Source organism: Rattus rattus, chromosome 6 (assembly GCF_011064425.1).
Source record: "Rattus rattus isolate New Zealand chromosome 6, Rrattus_CSIRO_v1, whole genome shotgun sequence".
In the NCBI taxonomy this organism is placed as follows: domain Eukaryota; kingdom Metazoa; phylum Chordata; class Mammalia; order Rodentia; family Muridae; genus Rattus; species Rattus rattus.
In genome coordinates, this window is record NC_046159.1 from 110,383,295 (window position 1) to 110,407,749 (window position 24,455).

Consider the following 24,455-nt stretch of genomic DNA (forward strand, 5'->3'; position numbering starts at 1 on the left):
GATTGAGTTCAAGTCTCTGACAAGCTGAGCAATCTTAAGCTATTTGGTAAGTTCTGGGGACTTACTTTTTCTATCTCTAAAATGGGAACATATTCATTCCCATTGTTGTAATGTAGATCTTTATCCCCGGCTTAACAGAGTGGATTTGATTGCCTGGGGTGCTATCCTATGCCAGACTACCGTTTTATGTGTGCATGTACTCGTGTGCATGTGAGTGTGCGTGCGTGTGTGTGTGTGTGTGTGTGTGTGTGTGTGTGCGTGCGTGCGTGCGTGCGTGTGTGGTGTGTGTGTGTGTGTGTGTGTGTGTGTGTGTGTGTGTGTGTGTGAGATTGCGCGCGCGCGCGCTCGAGCGCGCCCAGTGCCCTCGCCCGAGGGTGTTTCTCCGGAATGGCGTGCTTGTGGGTGTGTGCGCTGGGCCGTCCTCCGAGCCTGTGGCTGCCAGCGCCAGGCTGAGAACGAGGCACCGGCTCTCCCGCAGCTGATTGGCAGTGCTGGGTGAATGAGTGCGCTTGGGGCAGGAGCAGCGAGGCAGCCGCGGCTCGGCGCTGATGTGCGCGCCCGCCTGCCGGCCCGGGTAGGGGCGGACCGCGGGCGGCGGGCGGGCTGGGAGGAGGGAGAGGAGGGCGGACGCGGGAGGCGGCGGGGAGGGCTGTGAGAGCCGGGCAGCCGCGGGGCCGGGGCGCGGGCGCTGGGCCGGGGAGTCGGGCTCACAGCCAGGAGGCGGCGCCGTGGGGAGGGAGCGGAGAGCCGAACGCGAGCGCAGCCCGGCAGCCCGGCAGCCCGGCAGCCCGCCGCCTGCTGAGAGCGCTGCGGGTCGTAGACCTGGCTGGGGACAGACCGGCAGCTTCGGGTGGGCTAAGCTGTGATCGCCCAGCAAGCCAAAGGGAGTCGGGGGTTCTGAGCTCGAGTCCCAGCTTTGGGCGCAACGGAGAACAGGCTAGACTCGCCGAGCCTTGCCCAGCTGGGGCCCGCTGAGCCAGGGAGCCCCTTCTCCCAGGGGTTGGCCCGGGGGACTCGCCGGAGGGAGAGAAGCAGGTCCGTCGGTCCCGACTGGGGGAGCGGGAGTGTGGTGTGCGCACGCGCGTGTGCTTGTGTGCCTGCGAGGGGTGGGTGTGTAAGGGGTGTGAGGGGGGCATGATAGAAATGATGGTGTGTGGTGTATCTGTATAGTGTGTTAGGTGTTAAGGTTGTGTGTGTTGCTGACTGCATATGCAGAGAGAGAGAGAGAGAGAGAGAGAGAGAGAGAGAGAGACGTAGGAGGGAGAGGGGTACATCAGGGTGGAGTGTATACATGTGCAGGAGTGTGTGAAGGGTGCGTGGGTGAGTGTGTCACGGGTGCTAGGTGCGGCTGTGTGTGTGTGATGTAAGGGTAGTGGGTGCACGTATGTCCCTGGTTCATTCTCCCTTCCCCCACCAGATGTGTTCTGGGGAGGGGGGAATAGCCTTTCTGCAACTGCCCCTTACCAAGCTTACCCGCCTGACCTCCTTTCCCACGGAGAAAGAAAGGGTTAATCACTCCCTCCCTCAAAAACTCCTAGGGTCACAGGGAGGGTAGCAGTAGGCCAAGCCCCCAGAAAGACGGGAAAGGCTCCAGAGAGCCTCTGCTAGGCCAGGGACTCTGCTTCTCTGATATTAGCCAGCGTAGCCTTCCGGGTCAGATCACTCAGGCTTGTGTCCTGCCCTTCCTGAGGGCCTCGTGCTCTGGTAGTTTCTCTCAGGGACTGGAGGTGTGGATCAGGAGCCAACCGGGAGGGTCGACTTTTTTGCCACTGTCTTACTGAAACGATGCTTGTTATACAGTGGGTCTCAGTAGATATTTGAGAGAGGGGAGAAAAAGCTGGGTAGGGGTTGGGGAGGAGGGGGAGAATCTGCATCTGGGAGGCCACGTCGATTCCTTCTGTTCTGGTTGAGGAAGAGGCTACTGCTTGTTAGTCAGACATCCGTCCCCCTTGTGGGAAGGTTGGGTGCATGGTGGTGGTGGGGTGTGCAGGGAAGAGATTTGCACTGGAGCCTGCAGGAAGGGGCTGGTAAGAAGAGGTGCTGTGCCCCTTTCAAGCATAACATTTTGCTTGTGTTCCTGCACCTGCTTCTCTGTGATTAGAGCCTTTGCCTAGGGCATCTGATCCCCGGAAATGGAAGAAGGTGGTGGAGGCCTTGGCTCACAGGACTTCTCCTCCCTCTAGGACCCCTGAGCTCACAACGTGCTGACGAAGTGAGCCCCCTGCCTGCCCAGGCTGCTGAGCCAGGTGGGGCCATGGCAGGCCGTGGCTGCCTGGAGCTGGGGCTGTTCTGCTGGGTCCTGCTTGCTGTACCTGTGGGTCCACAGCCTGCTTCCTCTGTACCAGGTGCCCCTCTTACTACTCTGACCCCACCACCTCAGAGTGAGGCCTCTATGCTATCTCTCAACCTGGGACTAAACTTCAAATTCCATCTTCGGGGACCTGCTGCTGTCTGGGGAAGCCCTGTCACTGAGACCCATCCTCTCTCTCCTGGACTAGGCCAGGAGTCTGAGGAAGATCTGGAAGGTGATCTGAGGACCGATCCCCTTTGGGAACTGCTGGTGGGTTCCCCTGGGAACTACGTCCCAGAGTGGGGCTCTGCCGAAGGCAGCTTTACACCCTGGGCTTCCTCCCTGCCTCCTGAGTCCACATCCCCCCTCTCAGGGCCCACCAAGAGGCCCACTGCTCCCTCTCAACCTAGGATGAGCACTGTGACCTGGGCCACTGCTCTGACAGCTACGGCACCTCCAACCAGTGCTCCCAGGCCTCGGCAGAGTGAGCTTGAGCTGAAGTTCGATGTGGCTTTGAGAGCAGGTGCAGCCCCCACTCTCGGTCATCGGTCACTACCCCTGCTGCCCAGTCTGAGGGCCAGCCTGGCAGAGATTGCTGGGCGCTTGGGACCTTTTGGTAAGTAGCCACCCCATTTGAGGTGAATCTCTCTCTGCTGGGCATCGGTTGATGAATATACACTGTGCACTAGTAGGTGGGAGGCAACTTCAGCCCAGACTCCTTCTGCAGGGTTCTTCGGTACGACTCTGTCTCCACTCCGCAACTTCTCCAGCCAGAGTTACCAAGGCACAACAGCACAGCCAAGTTTTGCTTCTGAAGTGTCAGATTCTCCCGGTGAGTGCTGGCTTTATTATAACAAACATCTGCATGGGATCAGCTGAGCTAGTGGCCTGTGGTTCGACCATCATCACCTTTCTTGGCCTGAGGAATTGTCTGCATTGCTTTTTCCAGGCTCCGGGACAAGGGCTAGCATTCCTTGGCGAAGGGAGGGACAGGGGGGGGGGAGCAGACTCCTTGATATATTGACTCTGATTTGGTGCTTGTAATTTAGTTCATGGTGTACGTGTGGCTATTGTTCTTGGGGCTATGCTTTTCTTAAGACAAGCTCTGAGGAAGGATAGAATTTTCTCCAGCTGGTAGGATGATACTTGAGCCCCATGGGCTTCTTTTACAGGGCTCTTTGGTACCACTGGGTCCCTTCCCCCAGCCCTCCTGGAAAGGAAGTTCTCAAGCCCAAGCCCATTGGATTCAGTGGCTTCCCCCAGCTCTGCCTCAATCAAGATCACACCAGTGCAACATGGTAAGCATGCAAAGTCATTTGTATTTGACACACTGCATGCTGGGCACTCAGCAGTATCCTGGGACCTTTCTATGTCACTGTCCTCATAACCATACCACCTCTCCCTTCATCGTCACTGTGGGGAAATTATACATTATTGATCTAACGGGTATTGTCTGGGAAGGTACTACATGGAGTTAGGGAAGTGTTCTCTGAGTTGTCTGCTGCCATAGACAAAGTAGGACAGAAAGAGGTAAGTCAGAGCCAACCAGCGCAGGGGCTACTTCACGGTCCTTGCCACATCTCACCCCTCCCCCCTTCCATCCTGGGTGCCTGGTCTGCCTTCCTCCCTCCACTGCAGAGCCTTGGAGTTTTCTCCTCTGCTGTTTGATCTGTCATGACATGCTGTCAGACCTGGACAAGGTTGAGCCCTTCACAGAGAAGATATTAAAGAGAGGACCATGAACAGACAGATGTCACCCTTGTTCTAGGGAGCCTTTCAGAACATGCACCTAGACAGGTGGATGGTGCCAAGGAAGCATTCGACTTCTTTGAGCCTAAGTCTTCTCACTTATATAGGGTCTGTAATAGAACACTCTGTGTGTGTGTGTGTGTGTGTGTGTGTGTGTGTGTGTGTGTGTGTGTAACTCTAATGTCTCCAGGTAGTGTAGACTCTTGCTGGATACCAAGTAGAACTAGTAAACAGTAGCTCCTTAACTTTGCCTCTTGCTCACACTGAGCCTCGCATATACTTTCCCTCAGTCTTGTAGATACCCTGGCCTTGACCCCACCTGTTGATGGGAAAACAGAGTTCCTAGGGCGGAGGGCAGGGGTGCTCAAAGAGAAGCTTTGCTAAATGAGGCCATGGGAGCCATGGGTAGGGACTTCCAGTCCAGCTTTGTTCTACTAAAGACTTTCTGTGTCTGTGAAACAGCTAAGCCACCCCACTAAGCTCGCCCATGGATACTCTGGCTCTCCAGCCCCAACCCTGACAATGTGCTGTATTTTATAGCGTCCTTCAGCCATCACCGTAGTGTTCCCTCTGTGGTGTGCAAGAAATGGCCACTGCACTGTTAGTGTGTAGCAGCAGCAGCAGGATCTGCTGTGGGTGGGGGGCAGCTCTGTGCCTCAGGGGATAGATGCTGGCTGGCATTCTGTCAGCCTGGGTGACAGTGCTGGCCAGGCAGGTTTAATGAGTCTGGACAGTATCAGAGGCAGCCCAGCCCACAACCCCCCTCTCCCCACCTCCGCTTCACTGCTGGTTGCAGGAGTCCAATCTCTTCTTGCTGCTCCTCTTGCATGAACCCAGAAGTCTGGGTTTTAACCCTTGCTCGTGTGTGTGTGTGTGTGTGTGTGTGTGTGTGTGTGTGTGTGTGAGAGAGAGAGAGAGAGAGAGAGAGAGAGAGAGAGAGAGAGAGGAGATCAAACTTGTAACAAATATATTCTGTGTTGTTTTGTTTTAAGATAAGGTCGAATGTAGCTCAGGCCTGCCTCAAACTGGTTTTACAGCTGAGGCTGGCTTTGAACTCCTGATCCTTCTGCTTCTACCTCATAAGTGCCGGTATTTCAGGTGTGTCTCACCATACCAAGCATCCTAGGATATTTCTAACTCAAGTGTCGCGTTGTGTCATGATGTAGGGCTCCTTTGCAGTGGGTCCCCTTTTCCTGAGGACCTTGTATTTTCACACTGAAATTTTATAATGGGCTCTCTCCCATATCCAAGGACTTCAGGCCCATTGATGAGTCTTCATTGTTCTCCCTCTGCTCCCTGACCATACTGGCAAGTCTGGGCTAAGAATGGCCAATGCCTGGGCTATCTGGTTGTTAAATATTTCCAGTGTCACTGCTGCAGAGGATCAGTCCTCTACAGTGCTGGAGTTGGGGGCAGGGAGAAGGATGCTGCCAAACCATTAAATGGGCTGCAGCTTCCAGCATCCAGAGTTGATTCCTCAGCCCTTTGATCTGGGCAGCTGGTAGATAATCAGACCCGGCTTCTCCTGGACCTAGCTTATCGTGTCCCATCCCCCTCCTCAGCCAGCTCTGCCTCGACAATTACTCATGTTGACACCCCATCTTTTCTCTCACTCCTGAGGTCAAGGGCCACAAGGACAGACTGGAACCTCCCTGAAGGGATGGCCTGCTCACGGGATCCATCTCCTGGGGGATATAAGGAATACAGGGCTTTTAGGGAAAATGCAAAGCTATTTCTGAGGAAGCTACAAATGGAGAGACAAGAGATGAGGACAAGTGGCGCCCTCAGAGGCAGAAGCTAGGCTGTCTCCTACCTGTCTTCACACACACTTGGCCCAGTGGGGCTCTCTGGATAAACTCTGGTCCTTAGGAACACCATTCCAAATTGAGAAGTTCGTCTCTTATACTTGAGGTGTCTCTTGTGCTTTGCCTATTTTCTCTCCTGGATTTTATAACTGTGACATTCGCTCTATTGGCTATCGCGCTTGGGAACAGAGATGAGAAATGGGGCTTCATGTGGCCCATTAGTGAGAAGTGGGTGGACATGGTCTCTGAGAACACGTGCCTGTATGGTAAGCACAGAGAAGTGGCGGAGGAATCACAGGTGGGGACAGACATGGGCTTCTGGGCAGGAAAGGGCCAAAGGAAACCAAGGTAATCCAGTAACTGAGTAGCAGTAGGTTATACCAGGGCATTGAAGGGGGCCAGAAACTGAGAAGACGAGTGTATTAGTTTGATGCACTGACTTCAGGCCGGTGCCTCCTCTGACCATCAGAGCTAAATGGCCACTGGGGAGGAGGGTAGCACAGCACTAGGTCAGTGTCCTTCGAACAACTCAGACTGAGACAATAGACTGCTATCCACTCAGTGGGCTCACTGTTGTCTTTCTAAACAAGTTTAAGACGTGCTAAGGGATCTCCACACAGATCATAGACTTAAGTTGTTAAACCAAGCACTAATCTATGGGGCTGGAGACAAGACTCAGTGATTAAAAGCACACACCGCTCTTATAAAGGAGCCAGGTTGATTCCCAGAACCCATATTGGATAGTTCACAGCTGTCCATAACTCCAGCTCCAGGGGTTGCATCACCCTCTTCTGGCCTTTGTGGATACACACACTCAACCTGTAAATACCCAACACACACAACTACAAATAAAATAGATCTTTAAGAAAGAACTAATTTGAAGTCAGAACTGATCACACACAAACAAGACGATTGATTGCAGATAAACATTAGCCAGTTATGATACTGTCCAGAATTATATATTGAATGATTTTTTTTCTTTTCTTTTTTTTCCGGAGCTGGGGACCGAACCCAGGGCCTTGCGTTCGCTAGGCAAGCGCTCTACCACTGAGCTAAATCCCCAACCCCTTGAATGATTTTTTGACACACCTCATTTGCCTTCACGACTGTTCTGTGTAATAGGTATTCTTACCCAGTTCAGATTTCTGACGTAGTGGGAACCGAAGTTCATGCTGCCACTTGTAGCTGGCAGGGAGCTCTGCCCTTTTAAATTTCTGATTGCTACCCCCATGCCTTTCCTAAGTGTCCAATTCTTCTTACCTTCTGTCTCTTGAGCTGCCTGGGGCTTCACTATGTTTTCTTCTGTTAGGTTTTTGCTGTCTCCAGCACGAGGGAGAACAGCCAAACAGCCTGAGGTGGAAGATCCTCCATTATCCTGCTGGGGAATCGGTGGGGCATGGGCAGGCAACTGGAGCATGAGTAGTGTAACCATCAGAGGTCCTTACTCCTCAGCACACACCTGTCTCCTGTCCTCCCCAGCCCCCTGGCTGTCTCTAGACTTCATTACCACCTTTGCCCTTTGCTTCTGCCTTTTTTTTTTTTTTTTTTTTTTTTTTGCCTTTTTTTAGCTGTGGTTTGAAACTTCGAGGTGCAGGAAGAGATCAACTTCTAGCATATTCCTTTCTGCTTGGTCATAGAAGGGTCTCCAGTCTAACCTTTAGAACCAAGGGTTCTAAACTTCTTACCGCTACTAAGTTAGTAGATTAGAACCAAGGGGTTTTTTTTTTGTTTGTTTTGTTTTTTCTTTTTTTTCGGAGCTGGGGACCGAACCCAGGGCCTTGGGCTTGCTAGGCAAGTGCTCTACCACTGAGCTAAATCCCCAACCCCAGAACCAAGGGTTTTAATCCCTTCCAGTCTTCACTGACTTCCCTTTCCACAAGAGATGTGGGAGATGTTGGGGCACAGGATGAGGCCAGAGCCTCGGTTAGCACACCCCAGCATACCTGAGGGGTTCACTTATCTAGATAGCATGTTGCCCCACTATGATTTCCCCTAATTGTTCCTTTGCGGGGGGGAGGGAGTCCAAGTCTACTCTCTGAGACCCATCTCAATACTATTTTCTGTAAAATGGGAGTGAGGAAAAGGGACACCTATATCAAGAGCCTTATACTAGAAGGTGTGGATCCGGTGCTGTGGTAGAGCATGGAGGTCAGAGGAAAGAGTTTGAGCCTGGCATAACAGGTCATGTCTATAGTGTTAGCCTAGCACCTAGGAAGCCGAGACACAATGATTGTTGTGAGTGAAGAGGGCAACTTGGACTACATAAGAGGAGCCTGGACTACAAAGTGAGACCCTCTCTCATAAAACCAACAAAATAAACAACAAAAGAAAAACCCTAGACTAGTGGTTTTGTGGGTGAGTCATGATGGGGGAGCTACTGCTAATCATTGGCTTAGCACTGGGGTGTAGCCTGTAGGAAGGACACTTAATAAAATGTGTTCTCTTTGGAGTGCTAGGGCAGAGGACTCTGACCTCTTTTCCTGCTCTGTGTGTGCATGCTTATGTTCAATGCATGTTCTGTGATAGGGACAAGAGAGCACCGGAAAGGGACAGGTGTGCATGCATGTGTGCACGTGTGTTGGGAGAAGCGTATTAGTACTCGTGACAGGTTATTGTGGGAAAAGGATACAGATTGGTGCTCATTTGGGTCCTGGTACTTTGACTGTTTGTGACCTTGGATAAGTTCTTCTGCAGAACCTCAGTTTCTTCTTCTGGTTAAAAGGGGATTTCATTTATTCAGTGAAAATTACTCAGTGCCTCCCACATGCCACAAACCATTTAAGCATGGAGTTTCATATGTGTGCAAAGGAAACAAAAACTTTATTCTCGTATAACGTCTTTTCCGGTGCGGGAATTGGTCTGGAGGGGAGCATCCACACACTTCTTTCCAGCAGCTGTAAAGCCTTGTAACTTCTTAAGAAAACGTCTCCCCCAATCTAATAAAATCAAGGAGTGATTGAGGGTGTGTGTGGAATGAACAGTGGATGGGTGGGAGAAGAGTGGTTGCTGAAGGCTTCAGCCTGAAAGATGGGGTTCTGGGAGGAGAAGGGGAGAGAAGAAAAACCAGCTCATAGAAGAAATTCAGAGTACTAGCTGAGGGCACGGGGAGGGGGGGGGATGTTGCTAACGGCTCCAGCGAAACATTTTCTGTCCACAGACCCCACTGTCTCCACTTCTGACCCAGACGAACTCTCTCCGGCCAGCTTCGGGAGTCCTTCAGCACAGCCTGGATGTGAGCCAGGCTCTTGTAGTGAGCCTGAGTTGTCCGACGACTCGGGGCAGCCGCCTGCCTCCCCGCTGCCTCTCTTCTTCTTGACCCTGGAGGCCGACTGGGCAGAGGCTAGGGCTCGCTGGGGTCTGGCCTGGGAGGCCCATGTATATGGAGCAGGAGCGCTCTTCGGCCTGGTGGCCCTGCTGGCTCTGTTGTCTCTGGCCCTCTTGCCCTGGCGTTGCCCGCCCGGCGCCCCCTGCCTGGCGTTGCTGGATCTGCTGCTGCTGTCGGCGGGGACCACCCGGGCCTTCCCGCTCTTCTACGACGCCTACGGTCATCGCGATCGGCTGCCGGCCCTCGCCTGGCTGCTGCTGCAAGACCTTCCGCTGCCCTGCCTAGCCGCAGGTCTGGGGCTAGCTTGCCTGCTGCTGGCCCGGCCGCGCACTCCGAGGTGCCCCATCGGCTTGGCGGCGCTGCTGCTGCTGGGGTTGGGGCTGGCGGCAGCGGCCGCCCTGGGAAGCGCAGTGCACCGCCCGCTGCGGCCCCTGCGGCTCGCCTCCCGCGGGCTGCATGCCTTCCTCGCTGCCTTCCTGTCAGGGCTCCTGCTAGCGCTCTCCTGTTGGGGCGGCCGGCGGCGGAGGGCGGGGGCACCCTTGGGAGGATCTGGCTTTAAGGGTGCTACCCCTGTCCCACAAGTGCGCAGCCCCTTCGCCCCGCGGGAGTCCTGGAGGCGAGCGGCACGCACAGCTCCGGTGGCCGGGACCTTTGGGCTGCTGAGCGGAGCCCTACAGGGCTACGAGGTGCTTCACGCCCTTGGCTACGGCGGCCAAACAGGCTTGGAGGGGCCCTGGCCCTGGTGGGCTTTCCAGCTAGGTCTGCGTTTGGGAGAGGTAGGCGTCGCGCTCCCATTGGCGCTGCTTGGCCTCTACCCCGCGCTCTGTAGTCCACGTGTGCCGCGGCGCTGCTGGGCCAAGCTTTTCCGACTGTCTCCTGGACATGCTGCCCCGCTGCTGCCAGGAGGTTGGGTCCCCGGAATCCGGGACAAGGAGCCCCTGGGTAGCGCGATCGCGCGTGGGGATGCGGAGCTGCTGCAGCTCTGCGCCCTAGCAGGCCCAGGTCCTGATCTCCTTCTCCAAGGTGGCAGCTGCCCGGGCTTCGAAGGTGCCAGGGCCAACTCAACGCAGTCACCAGCCTCCTCCCCTAGCAGCGATTGCACGGTGGACTTCCGCCCGCCCTCGCCCATCAACCTGCGGCGCAGCATCGAGGAAGCCCTCTGTAGCGAGGCGCTGCTGGCTCCTGGCCTCTTTCAGGGCCCTGCCTTTGGGGACGCCCTGTCTGGGCTTGGTCTCTACCGCACCATCTCACTGGGGAACAAGACAGGGGCAGGACCCAGTGAGAAGTCCGAGAAGGTCCCTGGATCCCCAGCACCTCCAGAGCTTCCCTCTCCTGGCGCCTGGCCTCCCGGCAGCAGCGCATCATCGGGTTCTCTGTGTGGACTCTCACGGGACAGCTCATCCATGCTTCTGTGTTCCAGCCCCGACAGGCCCCCGCGCTGCCCGTTAGTCTGCGTCCTCAGTCCCCCGCGGCCCTCAGAAAGCAGCCCCAGCCTCCCAGCCTCAGGGTCCTACCAGGCCCTATCCCCACCCTCCCGCGACTCCCCGGAACATGCTTCTGAACTGCAGGCTGAGGAGGCATTGCTGCAAGAGCAATTCCTGGACGCCTGCCGACAGATTGATGAGCTGAGCATGGGCAGCGACACCATAGACCTGTGAAGGGGCGGCTATTTCACAGCCGAGAAGCTGTTTGCCCCCTTTTCTGGCATCTGATCTGCTCAAGACCTCCTCACTGTAATAATTCCCCAATTCTGCCTGGTTTAGATACCTCTCTCTGATTCTTTCCCATCCAGAGGCCCCTGGGTGGGTGGGTCAGCAACCAGGCTCTATGTATTGGGAATCAGTGCCAAGTTCTCTGGAGCCATGGAGTGCTGATGCCCCCAGCTACAATTTTAGGCTGGCAGGGTCCTACTTTCCTTGACCTCACCAGCAATAAAGCTCCAAGGTGCTCCACTCCTGACCACCATACCCCCTAGCCTGGTGCTGAGTGAGACAGCTATCCTAAAAAGACCTAGTTCCCTGTCTGGGCTCTGTACCCACCTCTGCCATTCATTGAACCAATCCCTAACGATGGATCTGTGGCCCAAGAAACCTTACAGCAACTGAGTGGGAAACGAGCGTTTTCAGAGTCAATGTATCAATAAAATATTTTCAGAGGAGAATGTTCTGACCTTCTTGGAAAAGCTTGAAAGTGGGGGCTACAACCTCAGCAGCTCCACAGAAGTAGAAATGGTCTGCCTCAGACTCCCAGGGACCTTCACACGAGAGTGAGGACTCTTCTGGTGCGTGAGTCCTGAGACAAGCACCTGAAGCTCCCCATCTGACAGCCTGGCGAATGTCTTTTCCTAGAGGAGACAGTCCTGAGAGGTGGGGGGACAGAGATTCTTTAGCACTTGGCAAAAATGCCTCTGTTCCTAGGAGCCCTGCCTCAGGTCTTGGGAGATCGCTTCCTAGGAGTTAGTTAATAAAGATCTTCATGGAAATGTGGACACACGTGGTAAAGGGCCCGATTCCTTCAGTTAGGCCATCCGACAACCTGTGTGCCAAGTTCCCACAAGAATCTACAAAGAGGAAGCTGTCTTTTCTCATCAACAGGGAGTCTTGGAGGCTGGTCTTACAAGGATTTCATCCCCCTTCTCCACAGAGCTCTCATCTCTGATCCTCAGTAGAGAACACCTGTCTTCACTGCCCACCTCTTGCCCCAGCCCCAGTCCCAGCTTAGTTCTCTAAGAGAGATCACATTGCAGGGATCCATTAGCACACGGAACCACCAGCTACAGAGTATTTGTCCCTTTCCGGAAGCAGTTAGCCTCTGGTTATATATACTCTGTATATACTCTGCATTTGTCATCTGGCTAAAATGTAATGGTTACGGTGGCAGGGTCTTGGATCGGGAAAATGAAAAACCGGCAGTGTTTGGCAGATGTCCTGCATATCACAGAGAGACCTGGAGAGACATGCACATCAGGCTCAAAGTGGGAAAAAAAAAAACAAACACCCAGGAAGCTTAGTTATTTCTCTCTCTCTCTCTCTCTCTCTCTCTCTCTCTCACTCTCTCTCTCTCTCACACACACACACACACACACACAGTTACATATGCACCAAACTTGGATCACCAGCTAATGGGGTTTGGAGAAAGGAGCCAAGAGGGATGCAGAAAGGGAGGCGAGGAGGGGCTGAGGCCCTTGTTCCCTGCAAACGAAGATCTATCTTGACTGAGGATGGCATTCAGGTCCTCAAGACCTCAGAGGGAGGAAGGAAGCCAGGAATGTCTAAGGGAGGGTAAGAGTCCTGGTGGAGAAGAGAAATGTGAGGTGAGACTGAGGGATGAACCTGGAGTGGTCCTGACCATGTCTCCTCCATCACCTGGCTCAGTGTGGCTCTGAAATTCTTGCTGCATCCTCACTCTGGGCTGAGGCCCAGAGAACTGCCAGCTTCCTAATTACAGGCATTTCTCACTGGTGTCATAGTGGCTGCAGTGGGCCCAGCATTGGCACTGCACTGTGTCATGCAAGGAATGCTTGCTGCTCTGGGAAATTGTTCTCCTTTTTACCCCATTTCCCCTTCCAGCAGCTTCTCCTCTGCTTCTGCTTGCACCTCGATCCTCTGTCATCCCTTCCTCATGCTCATCCTCTTCAGCTGCTCTGTCTTGCACAGTCTCCTCACTGAATCTGATTGGCTTCAAGCACTCCGCTCCCCTGAGCACAGCAGTCCAAATCTGGAGCTTCCCCAGTTCAGTCTGTCTCTGCTCGTCTCTCACAGACACTCGTTTTCCTGTCTGAAAGCTCTGAATGCAGCTGACGAGGAAGGAGGCCAAAGGAACATTTCTCAGAGCTCGCCAGATCCGACACTTTGTTGATTTTCCCTCATAAGAATTACTCCCAGGGCTAGAGAGGTGTTTCAGCAGTTAAAAACTTTTTTCTTTTTTTTAAATTTCAGAGATCTTGAATTTCTGACACACACACTGGACTGATCACGATCACCATTAACTTGAGACCAAGGTGATCTGATGATCTCTTTTGTCCTTCATGGACACCTCTCTTATGCACACATAGCCCTACAAATAAAAATGAAAATAGGGCTGGAGAGATGGCTCAGCGGTTGAGAACACTGTCTGCTCTTCCCAAGGTCCTGAGTTCAATTCCCAGCAACCACATGATGGCTCACAATCATCTATAATGGCATCTGATGCCCTCTTCTGGTGTGTCTGAAGACAGCTACAGTGTACTCATACATGAAATAGCTCTTTTACACACAAATAAGCCACGACGTCAGTTAGCCCACATTCTGTCTTGTGCCTTATCTCTTACCCAAAGCAGGCTTCTCAGAAGGAATAGATCCTAATGCATACATCCTACAGTTTCAATATTGATACTGAGGGGGGGTGGTCTGAGAGATAAACTTCCATTCATTCATGAATTTATCCACTCTCTTAAAAATATTTGTTGAATGCTCAAAATATATCAGGTGATGAGAATAAAAATGCAGACCACGAATATGTGATCATTTGGGACTTGCAGAGGAAAGGCAAGCACTAATAGAAGTCATTATAGCACAAGCAATTCTTACATTTGTGAGAAGTGGGGAGAAGAAGAACTATCTCATCTTATAGAAGCCTGGGCTTATGAGGAGAGTGAGGAGTGGAGTCAGAGGGATGGGGCCTGAGAAAGCCTGGCTAAGAACATCCCAGGCTTCTCTTCCTTCCTTTCCAGGCTTCAGCACAGTGATGGATGAAGGATAGGTCTGCAGTTTATTTCCCTTGGAAGCCACCTTGCAGGGTTCCATGACTACTGCTGTTTAATAAAGAACACTGCATGTGTCCTGAGTAGATGGATGAGCAAATATTCTTGGCAGAAGAACCATATGCCCGTCCTGATATGCATGGATAGAAGGGGACGAGGCAGGAAACAGATGGGGGATCCAGGTCTGAATAAAGGGAAAGATGGAAAGGCTTGGTTTTTCTGTGTATTCTGACGGACACAGAACCCTGACTATGGGTATTTGCTGCCCCCTAATGGACATTGGGAAACAGTTTAGTTTTTGTCTTTTAAGGAAAAATTGGATTTAGGGTATTTAGAACGTTTGTTGTTGTTGTTGTTGTTGTTGTTGTTGTTTTGTTTTTGTTTTGTTTTGTTTTGTTTTTGAGGGGAGAGGAGGATTACAAATGAATATTAAATTCTTTCCCCTTTATCTACCTTAGCTATGACTAGTCCCCAATATAGGTTAGTATTTGAGGATAGAATTTGATTTTTAAGGAGGAGGATGTGGAATTCCAACCAATTTTGTTTAAAAGATGCTATTTCTGCCCGCTTTACTTTTTAATGTAAGATAGGATGGACTTTGTGGTAGCCTTGGCAATCTATTTTGTATTTCAGTGCTTTTTCTTCTGATTTATCTATTTAAAATATAACTGTGGTAGTTTTTTTCCCCAAAAGCACACATTACTTATTTGAAACCTGTTATGACTTTATAAATTTCATGCTTAGTGCACCCCCTCCAGCCATTACAATCAAGTCATCCATCTACCCACCCATCCATCCATCCATTCATATATTCAATATATTGACTATGGATGGCTCTTGAAATGTTCACTGTACCTTTCACCCTATGAGGTGTTTGATACCTACCAAACTGTTGAAATTTAAAAGTAAAGACTTTAAAAGCGTCTCAAGTACTTTTTGCAGCTAGGCACTTTGCAAGAATAGCAGTTTTCCGTGTACGACAGACAGTGAGCCAGCCCACTGAGTGTCAAACACTGAGGATGGCCTTGAGTCTATCTGATAAATAGACACGAATGAAGATCTTCTGTCTCTAGGCAGCAGTGCGATCTAGTTCTGTGCATATAAGCTGGGTGGTATGTTTGGCTTGGGTGTGCTCTGATGTGATCTTGCAGAGATGTAAGATTTTAAAAATAATGTCTGTCTCTCACTCCACACTCTATTTACATCAAGGCAGGAACCCTGTCTTTTTTTTCGGCAACTAATTTTACCTCTAAAATATAGTAGGAGCTCAATAAATAAGAATTGAAAATATGGTTTCATACGTAGAATTTGTTATTTGGGGGATTTTAGTAGATACAATTTGTCTCTAAGACCAGGTGACATTTTGTCTCATGTTTTCTGAGGACATGTGAATTGTTCAAAGTATGTATGTTACATACTTGTGTCTATGACGTTTTGGGTGTTTTTTCCCCCCGCATGATCTGCGGCAACTCTTCAGAAAACACTTATTGAACACCCACTCTATGTCAGATGAGGGCAGGCTTAGGGGGAAAATGACTTCTGCCTGCTTTGGTGAATTTGGGGTCGAGTTCCTAAATGAAAGATTTTAAGAGAGGGTAAAGTGTTGATGTCAAGTTTTCCCCAGTGGCGGGGGGCGGTGCTGGGACTGCACAAAGACCGTCGCTGAAGAAGCTCCGCCCCCAGGACGTCATTTTTCTTTTTCTTTCCGGAACTTTTCCTTGCAGTTTGCGTTTCCTCCCGGACTCTTTTGAGCAACGAGTACTTCCTGAATTTCGCGGCACGGGCTTCCTGCCAGAGCTCAACCCAGCGGTCGCTCGCGCCGGTGCTGGTTGCGCGTGGTCTCACACGCTTGTTTCTCGGTCTCATGGCCGGTCTGACTCTATTCGTGGGCCGTCTCCCGCCCTCCGCTCGCAGTGACCAGCTGGAAGAGCTGTTCAGTCAGGTGGGTCCGGTGAAACAGTGCTTCGTGGTGACAGAGAAAGGTAAGGAAAGAGGTCGTGTGCTCCTGGGAGCTGGAACTGGTCGAATTTCAGGGAGCTATATATTTACGATCTGTTTGTTTTGAGGCAAGGTTTTCACTCTGTAGTCCAAACTGGCCTCGAATTCGCTACCGGTAGCCCTTATGCTTCTTCCTCCTGAATCCTTCTGATTAATGATGTGAGCCATCCCAGCTAGTTCTTTGCTCTCTCCAAAAGTACGGGACTGGGAACTAAGATTCTTTTCTAAACTGATTCAGTTTAGCTGTAGATTGGCCAATAAGATTGATTTATGAAAGGCAAAACACTTAACGTTTCTATTGCGTTTTCCCCTTTATTACGCGTGCTCAAAAGTTCAAACTCGAGCCCATTAGCCGGGCGTAATGGTAGTAATCTCAGCATTTGGGAAGGCTGTGGCAGGAGGATTACTGGGAATTCGAGGACAGCCTGGTCTATATAATGGCAAGTTTAGGACAGCTTGGATTACACAGCGAGACCCTACCTCAAACAAATAACCCAAAGTAACATTTAATAAAGCACCAGTAGGGCTTATTGAGAGTCCGGAACGGTGTTTAGTTTAACATAGGCTAACTTATTTAATGTTCTCAACAGTCTTATAGGACAAAGAGCCTTAATCCCATTTTTAAAATAAAGGAATATAAGCTTTAAAGACGCCTAATGGTTTGAAGTTGGTATGGCAAGTGAGTGGGACTCAATTTGATTAGCACATTAGCACATGTCTCGCATTCGTCTGTTTATTTGGCAAATACTTCCAGATGCAAAGTCTGTTTCAGAACATTGCTGGGTGTCCTGGGGACACAACGGATGTGTGACAGTAAATCACTGACTCAGATTTTGTTCTCACATACGTAAGGCTTGAAAGACAGCCAATAAATAACCAAATTATATGTTGATAATGGTGATGAATGCTAAGGAGAAAAGTCAAAAGGGGGATTGTGTGTGTGTGTGTATAGGTAGATAGGGTGGCTAGGGAAGACCTGTTTGAGGAGAGTGAACTTAGAATTAGGAGATAAAATGGTCTGAGTTCAGGAAGCAGCAGCCTAGAGGATATTAAAGCAGGTATGTGCTTGTTGTATGAGAAGAAGGCCAGGGTGGTGAATGAAGGTGTGGCAGGATGTTCCATCATACCCGTGAATCCCCCGATTGTGTTGTTTATTAGAAAATCCTACTTCTAGTTGTGTGGCTCAGTTTTAGCACACACCTTTAATCCCACACAGCAACGGTTAGTTTGTAGAGGAAAGTGCCTGTGTTTGAAAGTAATGTCTGAGAGACAGATAAAATGACACATCAGAGAAAGATTTGACAGACGAATAGAAAACACCCAACTCTCACAAGAACAGGGACAAAAGAGATCCCAGGAGCCATCCCACCTGATGCACAGAAAAAAACACCCCCAGGTTGTTCCCATCCCTTTGCACACACGTAAGTAAATAAATGTTACAACACTGACATGCCAGGAGTGGTGGTATCTGACTATAGTCCCAGCAGGGTAGGTGGAGGCAGGAGGATTAGGAACTTGAGGCCAACTTGGGTTATATAAGACCCTGTCTCAAAAAACAAAGCCAGAAAGAAACATTAATGTCCTTTTTTCCTGGTGCCATTGCTAAGTTTCTGAGAGGCAGAGTTCAGGTCCATTTAAGATTCTGCTTCACCCATAACCCACCACCATAGCCAAGGAAGGCATTGCTGCTGGAGGTGTAATGGACATTAATGCTGCTTTACAAATGGTGCCAAAGACCACCCTCATTTACTGTGGCGTACCATGTTGAATTGGAGAAGTTGCCAAAGCCTTAAGACCAGTGCCAAGCCCATCTCTGTGGAATGTAAGTTTTGTGTACCCTTACCTTAAACCTGATGTTCTTGGTCTAAATCCTTACAATCTCTTATACTCCTTTTAAGAAAAATTATGAGCTTCCTCTCCAGTCAAGTGAGGTGTACTAGAAACGAGTGTACTGTGGTAGAGGAGAGGTGGGGATGGAGTTGAGGTGGCCTGGTCTAGAATGGGATTGGCATGGCACTTCTTATGATTGTGAGGGTTCTGAATGTGTGTGGCAGTTCTTTGTGGAGACAGTTATTGTATGCCTTTATTTGGGCATGAAACTCACAGTGGAACAGCTTTGTTTTTATCGTACTTATCAAGAAGAGGTCTTGATTTTTTTATTTTCTGAAAGATGAGTGATAGGTTTTTGTGAAAGTTCTAAGAGAAAAGAAACCAATCTTCATGTCACCGTTTGTTCTCTGGTGCTGTGTGTCAGCCATGCAACCAGTTTATACAAACGACTATTCTGTATTATAGCACATGTCCTCTGGGGAGATTTAAGTGTATTTGAAAGGGAAGCAGAGCCTAAGAGTTGTTTCTTCTGCAGGTCATGGGCAGTCATCGCCATTGGGGTGTGTGTGTGTGTGTGTGTGTGTGTGTGTGTGTGTGTGTGTGTGTGTGTGTGTGTGTGTAAGAAATTATAGTTTTATTATTAATTCCCCTCCCCAAACAAAGGGCCATGGTGAATAATTATTTATCTTTTAGGTTCTGTTATTCTTTGTGGAGTCTCATAAAAGGCCATGAGGCTGGCAAGGAGAAATTAACTTAGTTCTTTAAAAAATTAACTTCTTGGGCTCAGCAGTTAAGAACACTGACTGCTCTTCCAGAGATCCCAAGTTCAATTCCCAGCAACCACATGGTGGTTCCCAACCATCTGTAATGGGATTTGATACCCTCTTGTGGTATGTCTGAAGACAGTGACAGTGTACTCACATACATGAAATAAGTAAGTCTTAAAACAATTAATATCTTAATTTTATGGGCATGAGTATTTTGCCTGTGCATCATGTGTGTCTAGTGCTCTGATGCCTTGCTGACCTTGGAGACCAGAAGAGGTCCTCTGGGACTGGAGTTACAGATAGTTGTAGGCCAACATGTTGGTGCTGGGAATAGAACCCCAGTCCTGTGAAACAGGAGTCAGTACTCTTAACCACTGAACCATCTGTCCAATGTTAGGCTTAGTTTTGACACTATTTTGACACTCATTTATTCTTCTCTATCTCAAATTATTTTTTGGAACGAAGGGATGGTCATACTTGTTTTACCTAGCTTGGTGTGTTCTGCAGCTAAAAGGAGGCCAGGGATTTATACCTTTTTTGGAAATATGTAATTTGGTACTTAAAATGTCAAGGTGTTGATGCTATAATGAGAATACCTAGAGGCTTCTAAACTGGGGTTTATTTATTTATTTTTTGAGGTTCCTTTTTCAGGGCCTTACTTATTGCTAATGTCCTCTAAGAGAAGACTGTGTTGTTATCATCTGGGTTTCTAGATCTACCATATGTATTTTTCCTACCCTTTCTGGTGATCTTTCCTTGTTGTATGTTGAATTCTTTTGTGAAGGCCTAATGTATATCATGGGTACTCCATATTCTTAAGGTTATCAGGGCTGGGGTAAGAAGAGGACATCAAATTGGAAGCAGGAGGAAGATTAACAGTCCTCAAAGTGGAGAAGGAGCTTCGGATCCCAGCCATGTTCTTTTCCTTTGGAGACTCATCTCAGGGGTAGCTCACAGAGCGGCCGGGTAGAACACACACTGGCTTAGTCTTTGACGACTTGGGGCCTCTGTCCTCTCACTCCAGGTCCCTTCCTTTGTGCCTTGTTCTAGGGAGTAAAGCATGCCGGGGCTTTGGCTATGTGACCTTCTCCATGCTGGAAGATGTTCAGAGGGCCCTTAAGGAGATCACTACCTTCGAAGGTTGCAAGATCAATGTGACCATTGCCAAGAAAAAACTGAAGAACAAGTCCAAGGAAACAAGAAAAAATGGTGAGTTTCTAGTCATGCTGCAAGGGTTAGGAAGACACTGAAAACCCAGAAGATCAGAGAGCTGGGGGAGTGTCCAAAACCCGAGTTCCCTGGTTTAGTTTTTGTTGCCAGAACTCCTCTGGTGTGCTTTGATAGTCATTCGCTTGCCTCTCTGTCTGTGCAATCTGGTTCCTGAATATTGCACACTTGACCTCGTGGCAAATGCTCTTTGTATTGGAACCTTCTTCACTTATGTCTGTCCTAGAAATGGGTTGCAGACTTATCCCATGTCTCTCACTTTTTAGAAAATTCAGAGTCCCCAAAGAAGGAGCCAAAGCACAAAAAAGCCAAAGTGGCAGATAAGAAAGCCAGATTAATTATCCGGAACCTCAGCTTTAAGGTGAGTGATGGGGCTAAGTGTGTGTTAGGATGCTGGAGCCAAGTCAGGCTCGTTGGCAGAGATCCATCAAGAATGGGCAGCATTCTTTTGGGAAACAAACCTTAGCCTATTGAATTGGGAAAATGGACCTGTTTATTAAGGGCTCAGTGGGTAAAGATTCTTGTTGTCTTGAGTTTGATCCCTGGGTCCCACATGGTGGAAGAATACCGACCATTGCAAGCTGTCCTCTGATTTCAAGGCACATGAGTATGTGTGGTTCCCCCCAACCAGAAATTAAATGAGTAACTATAATTTAAAAGGACTTAGTAAATTCATAAAGTGTGAAGACTGATGCTTCCCTTTGGAAGAAGCCACTACTGAGAAAAGGTTCTGTGTGTTTAGCCTCTCTCTCCTTTCCTTTTTGAGTGAGACAGTGTCTCCTGTAGTTCATGTACATTTCAAACTTTGTAGCTGAGGTTAGCCTTTTAACTGGATCGTCTTGACTACCTGTCGAGTGCTGCGATGGCAGGTGTGGAACACCATGCCTAGCTTTTTTTTTTCTTTTCCTTTTTGGCTTCTTAGATACAAAGTAAGCTGTCATCTGTTCGCGGTTGTTTGCTGTTCTAATCGTAAAAGTTTAACAGATAGGAATGAAATGATCCAGACTCTGTAGAAAATGAACTCAGTAGTTAATGTTCCACATGTCTTTGCTGTGGTAATGGCTCTCGTTTTCCCTTTTCCCTTTTTCCTTTTGGTTTTAGTGTTCAGAAGATGACTTGAAATCAGTATTTACTCACTATGGAACTGTTCTGGAAGTGAATATCCCAAGGAAACCAGGTACTTCCACATCTCCATTTAATGAAGATAATTGGGTTTTATTTGTTTTTGTTGTTGTTGTGTTTGTTTGTTTATTTTCAAGACAGTATCGTTGACTGTTCTGGAACTCACTCTGTAGACCAGGCTGGCCTCAAACTTACAGAGATCTGACTGTCTCTTCCTCCCAAGTGCTGGGATAGAAGGCATGTGCCACCAAAGCTCTGCTCGATGAAGATAATTTAATGTGACTTTTTCCATATTACTGAACTGGAAATAAGTTGTTTGCTATGTTCATTGTGGCCCTAGACAATGTGATATTTGCAAGTTGCCCGGCATAGTGCTTGACAAGTAGGGAAGCCCAAGTGCTGACGCTACTCCCTTGCAGAGATTGTTAGGGAGCTCAGACTTAGACTTGTGTCAGTTACCTCTGGTGTTGCCGCATTGCTTCCCTAAAGCTGGAGTTACAGGGGTTATTAACTGTTGCTTTAGGGCAGGCTGTGGCTTGTCAGCCTGAGTTGCTGTAGTCTTCTTGTTCTGTGCTACCCACTGCTGCCTCTAACCTTTTTGTACATTTGTTCACAGATGGAAAGATGCGTGGTTTTGCTTTTATTCAGTTCAAAAACCTCCTTGAAGCAGGAAAAGCTCTCAAAGGCGCAAATATGAAAGAGATAAAAGGTAGGTCTTCTACACTTACACCATGACTTTGTTATTTCTGGTGCTTGACTGAATTAGAATTAGCACAGTGTTCACATTTTTTGTTATGTTAGAAAGATGTTTCTGTGGCTTAGGCTCTCATCGCTAAATGCTAGCTCATGTAGCCCAGGGTAGCCTGGAGTTCCCTAAATAGCCAAGAATGGCCTTGAACATCTGATCTTTCTGCCACCTCCAAGTCCTGGGATTACAAGTATGCACCACCAAACTATAATTTTTGGTGAAAATTTCTAGTATTTAATCTTAGGCTGAATTTGAAAGATCTCATGCCAGGAGCCCTTTTTTCACTTGGTGGGTCTTTTGGAGTTCCTAATGGCTATCCTGGACAAAGCTGCTAATAAATGCAGTTGATGCCTGTGTTCTTCTCTTTTGGTTGGGCCACTATTCATCAGTGCTCCTGGGCTATTAATCTGCTCTTGGTAGTATCAGGTACTGGGCTGATGGAAGGGTCAGCTTAGTTCTTTCCTAACTTTTGAGCAGGATTTCCTTTGTTCCAGAATGACTGTTTTGCTTCTTGATTTTTGAAATATTTTTAAAATATTCACCTTTTTAAAAAAAGTGTATATATGTGTATATATATATATATATACATATGTGCATATATATATACATATATACATATATATACACACACACATATACATATATACTGTCGCTGTCTTCAGACACACCAGAAGAGGGCATCAGATCTCATTACAGATGGTTGTGAGCCACCATGTGGTTGCTGGGATTTGAACTCAGAACCTCTGTAAGAGCAGTCAATGCTCTTAACCACTGAGCCATCTCTCCAGCCCAATATTCATCTTTTTAAAAAAAGATATTTATTTGTATATATATATTAGTGCTCTATCTGCATGTATACCTGCATGCCAGAAAAGGGCATCAGATCCCATTTTAGATGTGAGCAACCATGTGGTTGCTAGGAATTGGACTCAGGACCTCTGAAAGAGCGAGCAGTCAGGGCTCTTAACTGCTGAGCCATCTCTCCAGTCCCACATTTACAACTTTATCTCATATTATCTAAAGTGTGGTGGCTGTGTAAAAATGTGGAATTTCTGTTGTTAAAAGGTTAAGAATTAAAGAGAACTACTGAACGTTTTTAGTCTTGTTTTTGTTTTGTAACAGTACCTTACAAGGTAGTCCAAGCTGATCTGGAACTCAAGATCGTCTTACCTCTCTTATCTCTCAGAACCAATAGTTGGGCTTGAGAGATGGCTCAGCAGTTAAAGGCTAAGCTCACAGCCAAAAGAACCAATAGTCTCAGAATTGGCATTTCTTTGTTTCTACCAATATGTTATTGTCTTAAATGGGTGGGAATTGGGGATATTAAAAGGGAAAGAGTCTCTGACTCCACTTCTCTGTTTGACAGGGCGGACTGTGGCTGTGGACTGGGCTGTGGCCAAGGACAAATACAAAGATGCCCAGCATACTTCTGTCTCAGGTAAGGTGCGTTGGCACTCGATAGGAGGGCTGGGAGGAAGAAAGGACTCTGGTGGGTTGTTTTGTTTTTGTTTTTTTGAAACAGCGCTTCTGTACATAGTTCTGGCGGTCCTGGAATTTGCTATGTAGACCAGTCTGGCTTCAAACTCCTTGAGATCTGCCTGCCTCTGCCCCCCAGACAATGGGATCAGAGGTGTGAGCCGCCATGCCGAATGAACAGTTGCTGAGTTCTGATAAAAGTATGCTGGAACTTCCCTGTTGTAGTCAGTAGTGGGAATGTCGAGCTGGAGATACCCAGAGCATAGATAAGTCCCTTCTACCCCCTCCAACAAAGACAAAGCATCCTGGGAAATCTCCATTCCTGTGGGCTCAGTATGCTTGTCAGTTCACATCGGACTGCCTGGTGATCTGATCACTGGACATTCACTTCTGAGGTATGAGTGAGGAGGGGCCTTAGGTCATTTTTTTCCTCACTTATGTTCTTACCTCATACTAATGGACCGCTGAGAAGAGAGGGCAGGGCTGGAGGGCGCATCAGTTAAGAGCACTGCGTTCTCTTCTAGGGGATCTGAGTTCAATCCCCAGCACCCACATGGCAGCTCACAAACATCTGTAACTCCAGTCTAGGGGATCCCATGCCCTCTGCCTTCTGAGGGCCCTGCGTGTTCATGGTACATAGATACATATGCAGACAGAACACTTTTATATGCATAAAGTAATACATTTCTAAAATAAAACTTAAAAACAAAGAGAGATAAACCAATGCTTTTAAGTCACCAGAGTCTCAGAGAATATTTCACATCAAAACTAAAGTTCATGGAGGGCCAGAGTGAGCAGTGTATTTGCTGTGGTGTGTACGTGGTAAAGAGTTTTGGCTGCCGTTTCTCATTCTGGAGCGGGTTAATCTCTAGGCTTCTCATGGAGACATCATTCTGGGTGGCGATGGCTTTGGGTTTTTGTTTTGTTTTCCTTTATTTTTGCTGATGCTGTTTGCTGTCATCTTTTGGTGTCTGAGGAGTTGAGCCATAGTCTGCCCAGATATGCAAACCCTCAGATGCTCAAATCTCCTATAGAATTGATGTAACAATTGTGTCTTAGTTAGGGTTCCCATTGCTGTGAAGAGGGACACGGCCATGGCAGCTCGTATAAAGAAAAGCATTTACTTGGGGCTGGCTTACAGTTTCAGAGGTTCAGTCCATTGTTGTCATGGCGGGAAGCATAGCAGTGTGTAGGCAGACCTGGCACTGGAGAAGACGCTCTAGGGTCCTACATCCTGATCTACAGGCAACAGGAAAGAACTGGTTCCAGCTTCTGAACCCTCAAAGCCCACGCCCTAGTGACACCTACTCCAATAAGGCCACACATCCTTAGTGCCACTCCCTGTGAGCCTGTGCGGACCATTTTTATTCAAACCAC

The 24,455-nt window shown here is 48.7% G+C and overlaps 2 protein-coding genes across 3 annotated transcripts in view; both read left to right on the top strand.

Moving 5' to 3' along the window:
- Positions 1 to 933: 933 nt before the first annotated feature.
- Prrt4 (proline rich transmembrane protein 4) lies at positions 934 to 11,330 on the top strand. Of its 2 annotated transcripts, none has more exons than XM_032906850.1 (5): positions 934 to 1,035; positions 2,184 to 2,906; positions 3,018 to 3,122; positions 3,463 to 3,588; positions 9,002 to 11,330. In XM_032906850.1, the coding sequence occupies exons 2-5, from the start codon at positions 2,255 to 2,257 to the stop codon at positions 10,825 to 10,827; spliced, it is 2,709 nt and encodes a 902-aa protein (XP_032762741.1). In that variant the 5' UTR covers positions 934 to 1,035; positions 2,184 to 2,254; the 3' UTR covers positions 10,828 to 11,330. The 2 variants fall into 2 exon arrangements, with proteins under 2 accessions (XP_032762741.1, XP_032762742.1); XM_032906851.1 differs by lacking the exon at positions 934 to 1,035 and having other exon boundaries at positions 1,312 to 2,212; positions 2,346 to 2,906.
- Positions 11,331 to 15,680: 4,350 nt separating this feature from the next.
- Rbm28 (RNA binding motif protein 28) overlaps positions 15,681 to 24,455 on the top strand; it is a 38,680-nt gene continuing 29,905 nt past the window's right edge. The window contains exons 1-6 of the mRNA XM_032906852.1: positions 15,681 to 15,892; positions 19,556 to 19,714; positions 19,999 to 20,093; positions 20,834 to 20,909; positions 21,471 to 21,563; positions 22,969 to 23,040. Of these exons, the coding sequence (XP_032762743.1) occupies positions 15,775 to 15,892; positions 19,556 to 19,714; positions 19,999 to 20,093; positions 20,834 to 20,909; positions 21,471 to 21,563; positions 22,969 to 23,040 (613 nt within the window). The 5' untranslated portion in view covers positions 15,681 to 15,774. The remainder of the gene's footprint in view (positions 15,893 to 19,555; positions 19,715 to 19,998; positions 20,094 to 20,833; positions 20,910 to 21,470; positions 21,564 to 22,968; positions 23,041 to 24,455) is intronic.

What these genes read in the sequence shown, in the direction of transcription:
- Prrt4 (XM_032906850.1), top strand. Translation starts at nt 2,255, where the DNA reads ATGGCAGGCCGTGGCTGCCTGGAGCTGGGGCTGTTCTGCTGGGTCCTG. An exon ending in TGGGCGCTTGGGACCTTTTG is followed by an intron (nt 2,907 to 3,017) that starts GTAAGTAGCCAC and finishes CTCCTTCTGCAG; the next exon opens with GGTTCTTCGGTACGACTCTG. An exon ending in TGAAGTGTCAGATTCTCCCG is followed by an intron (nt 3,123 to 3,462) that starts GTGAGTGCTGGC and finishes CTTCTTTTACAG; the next exon opens with GGCTCTTTGGTACCACTGGG.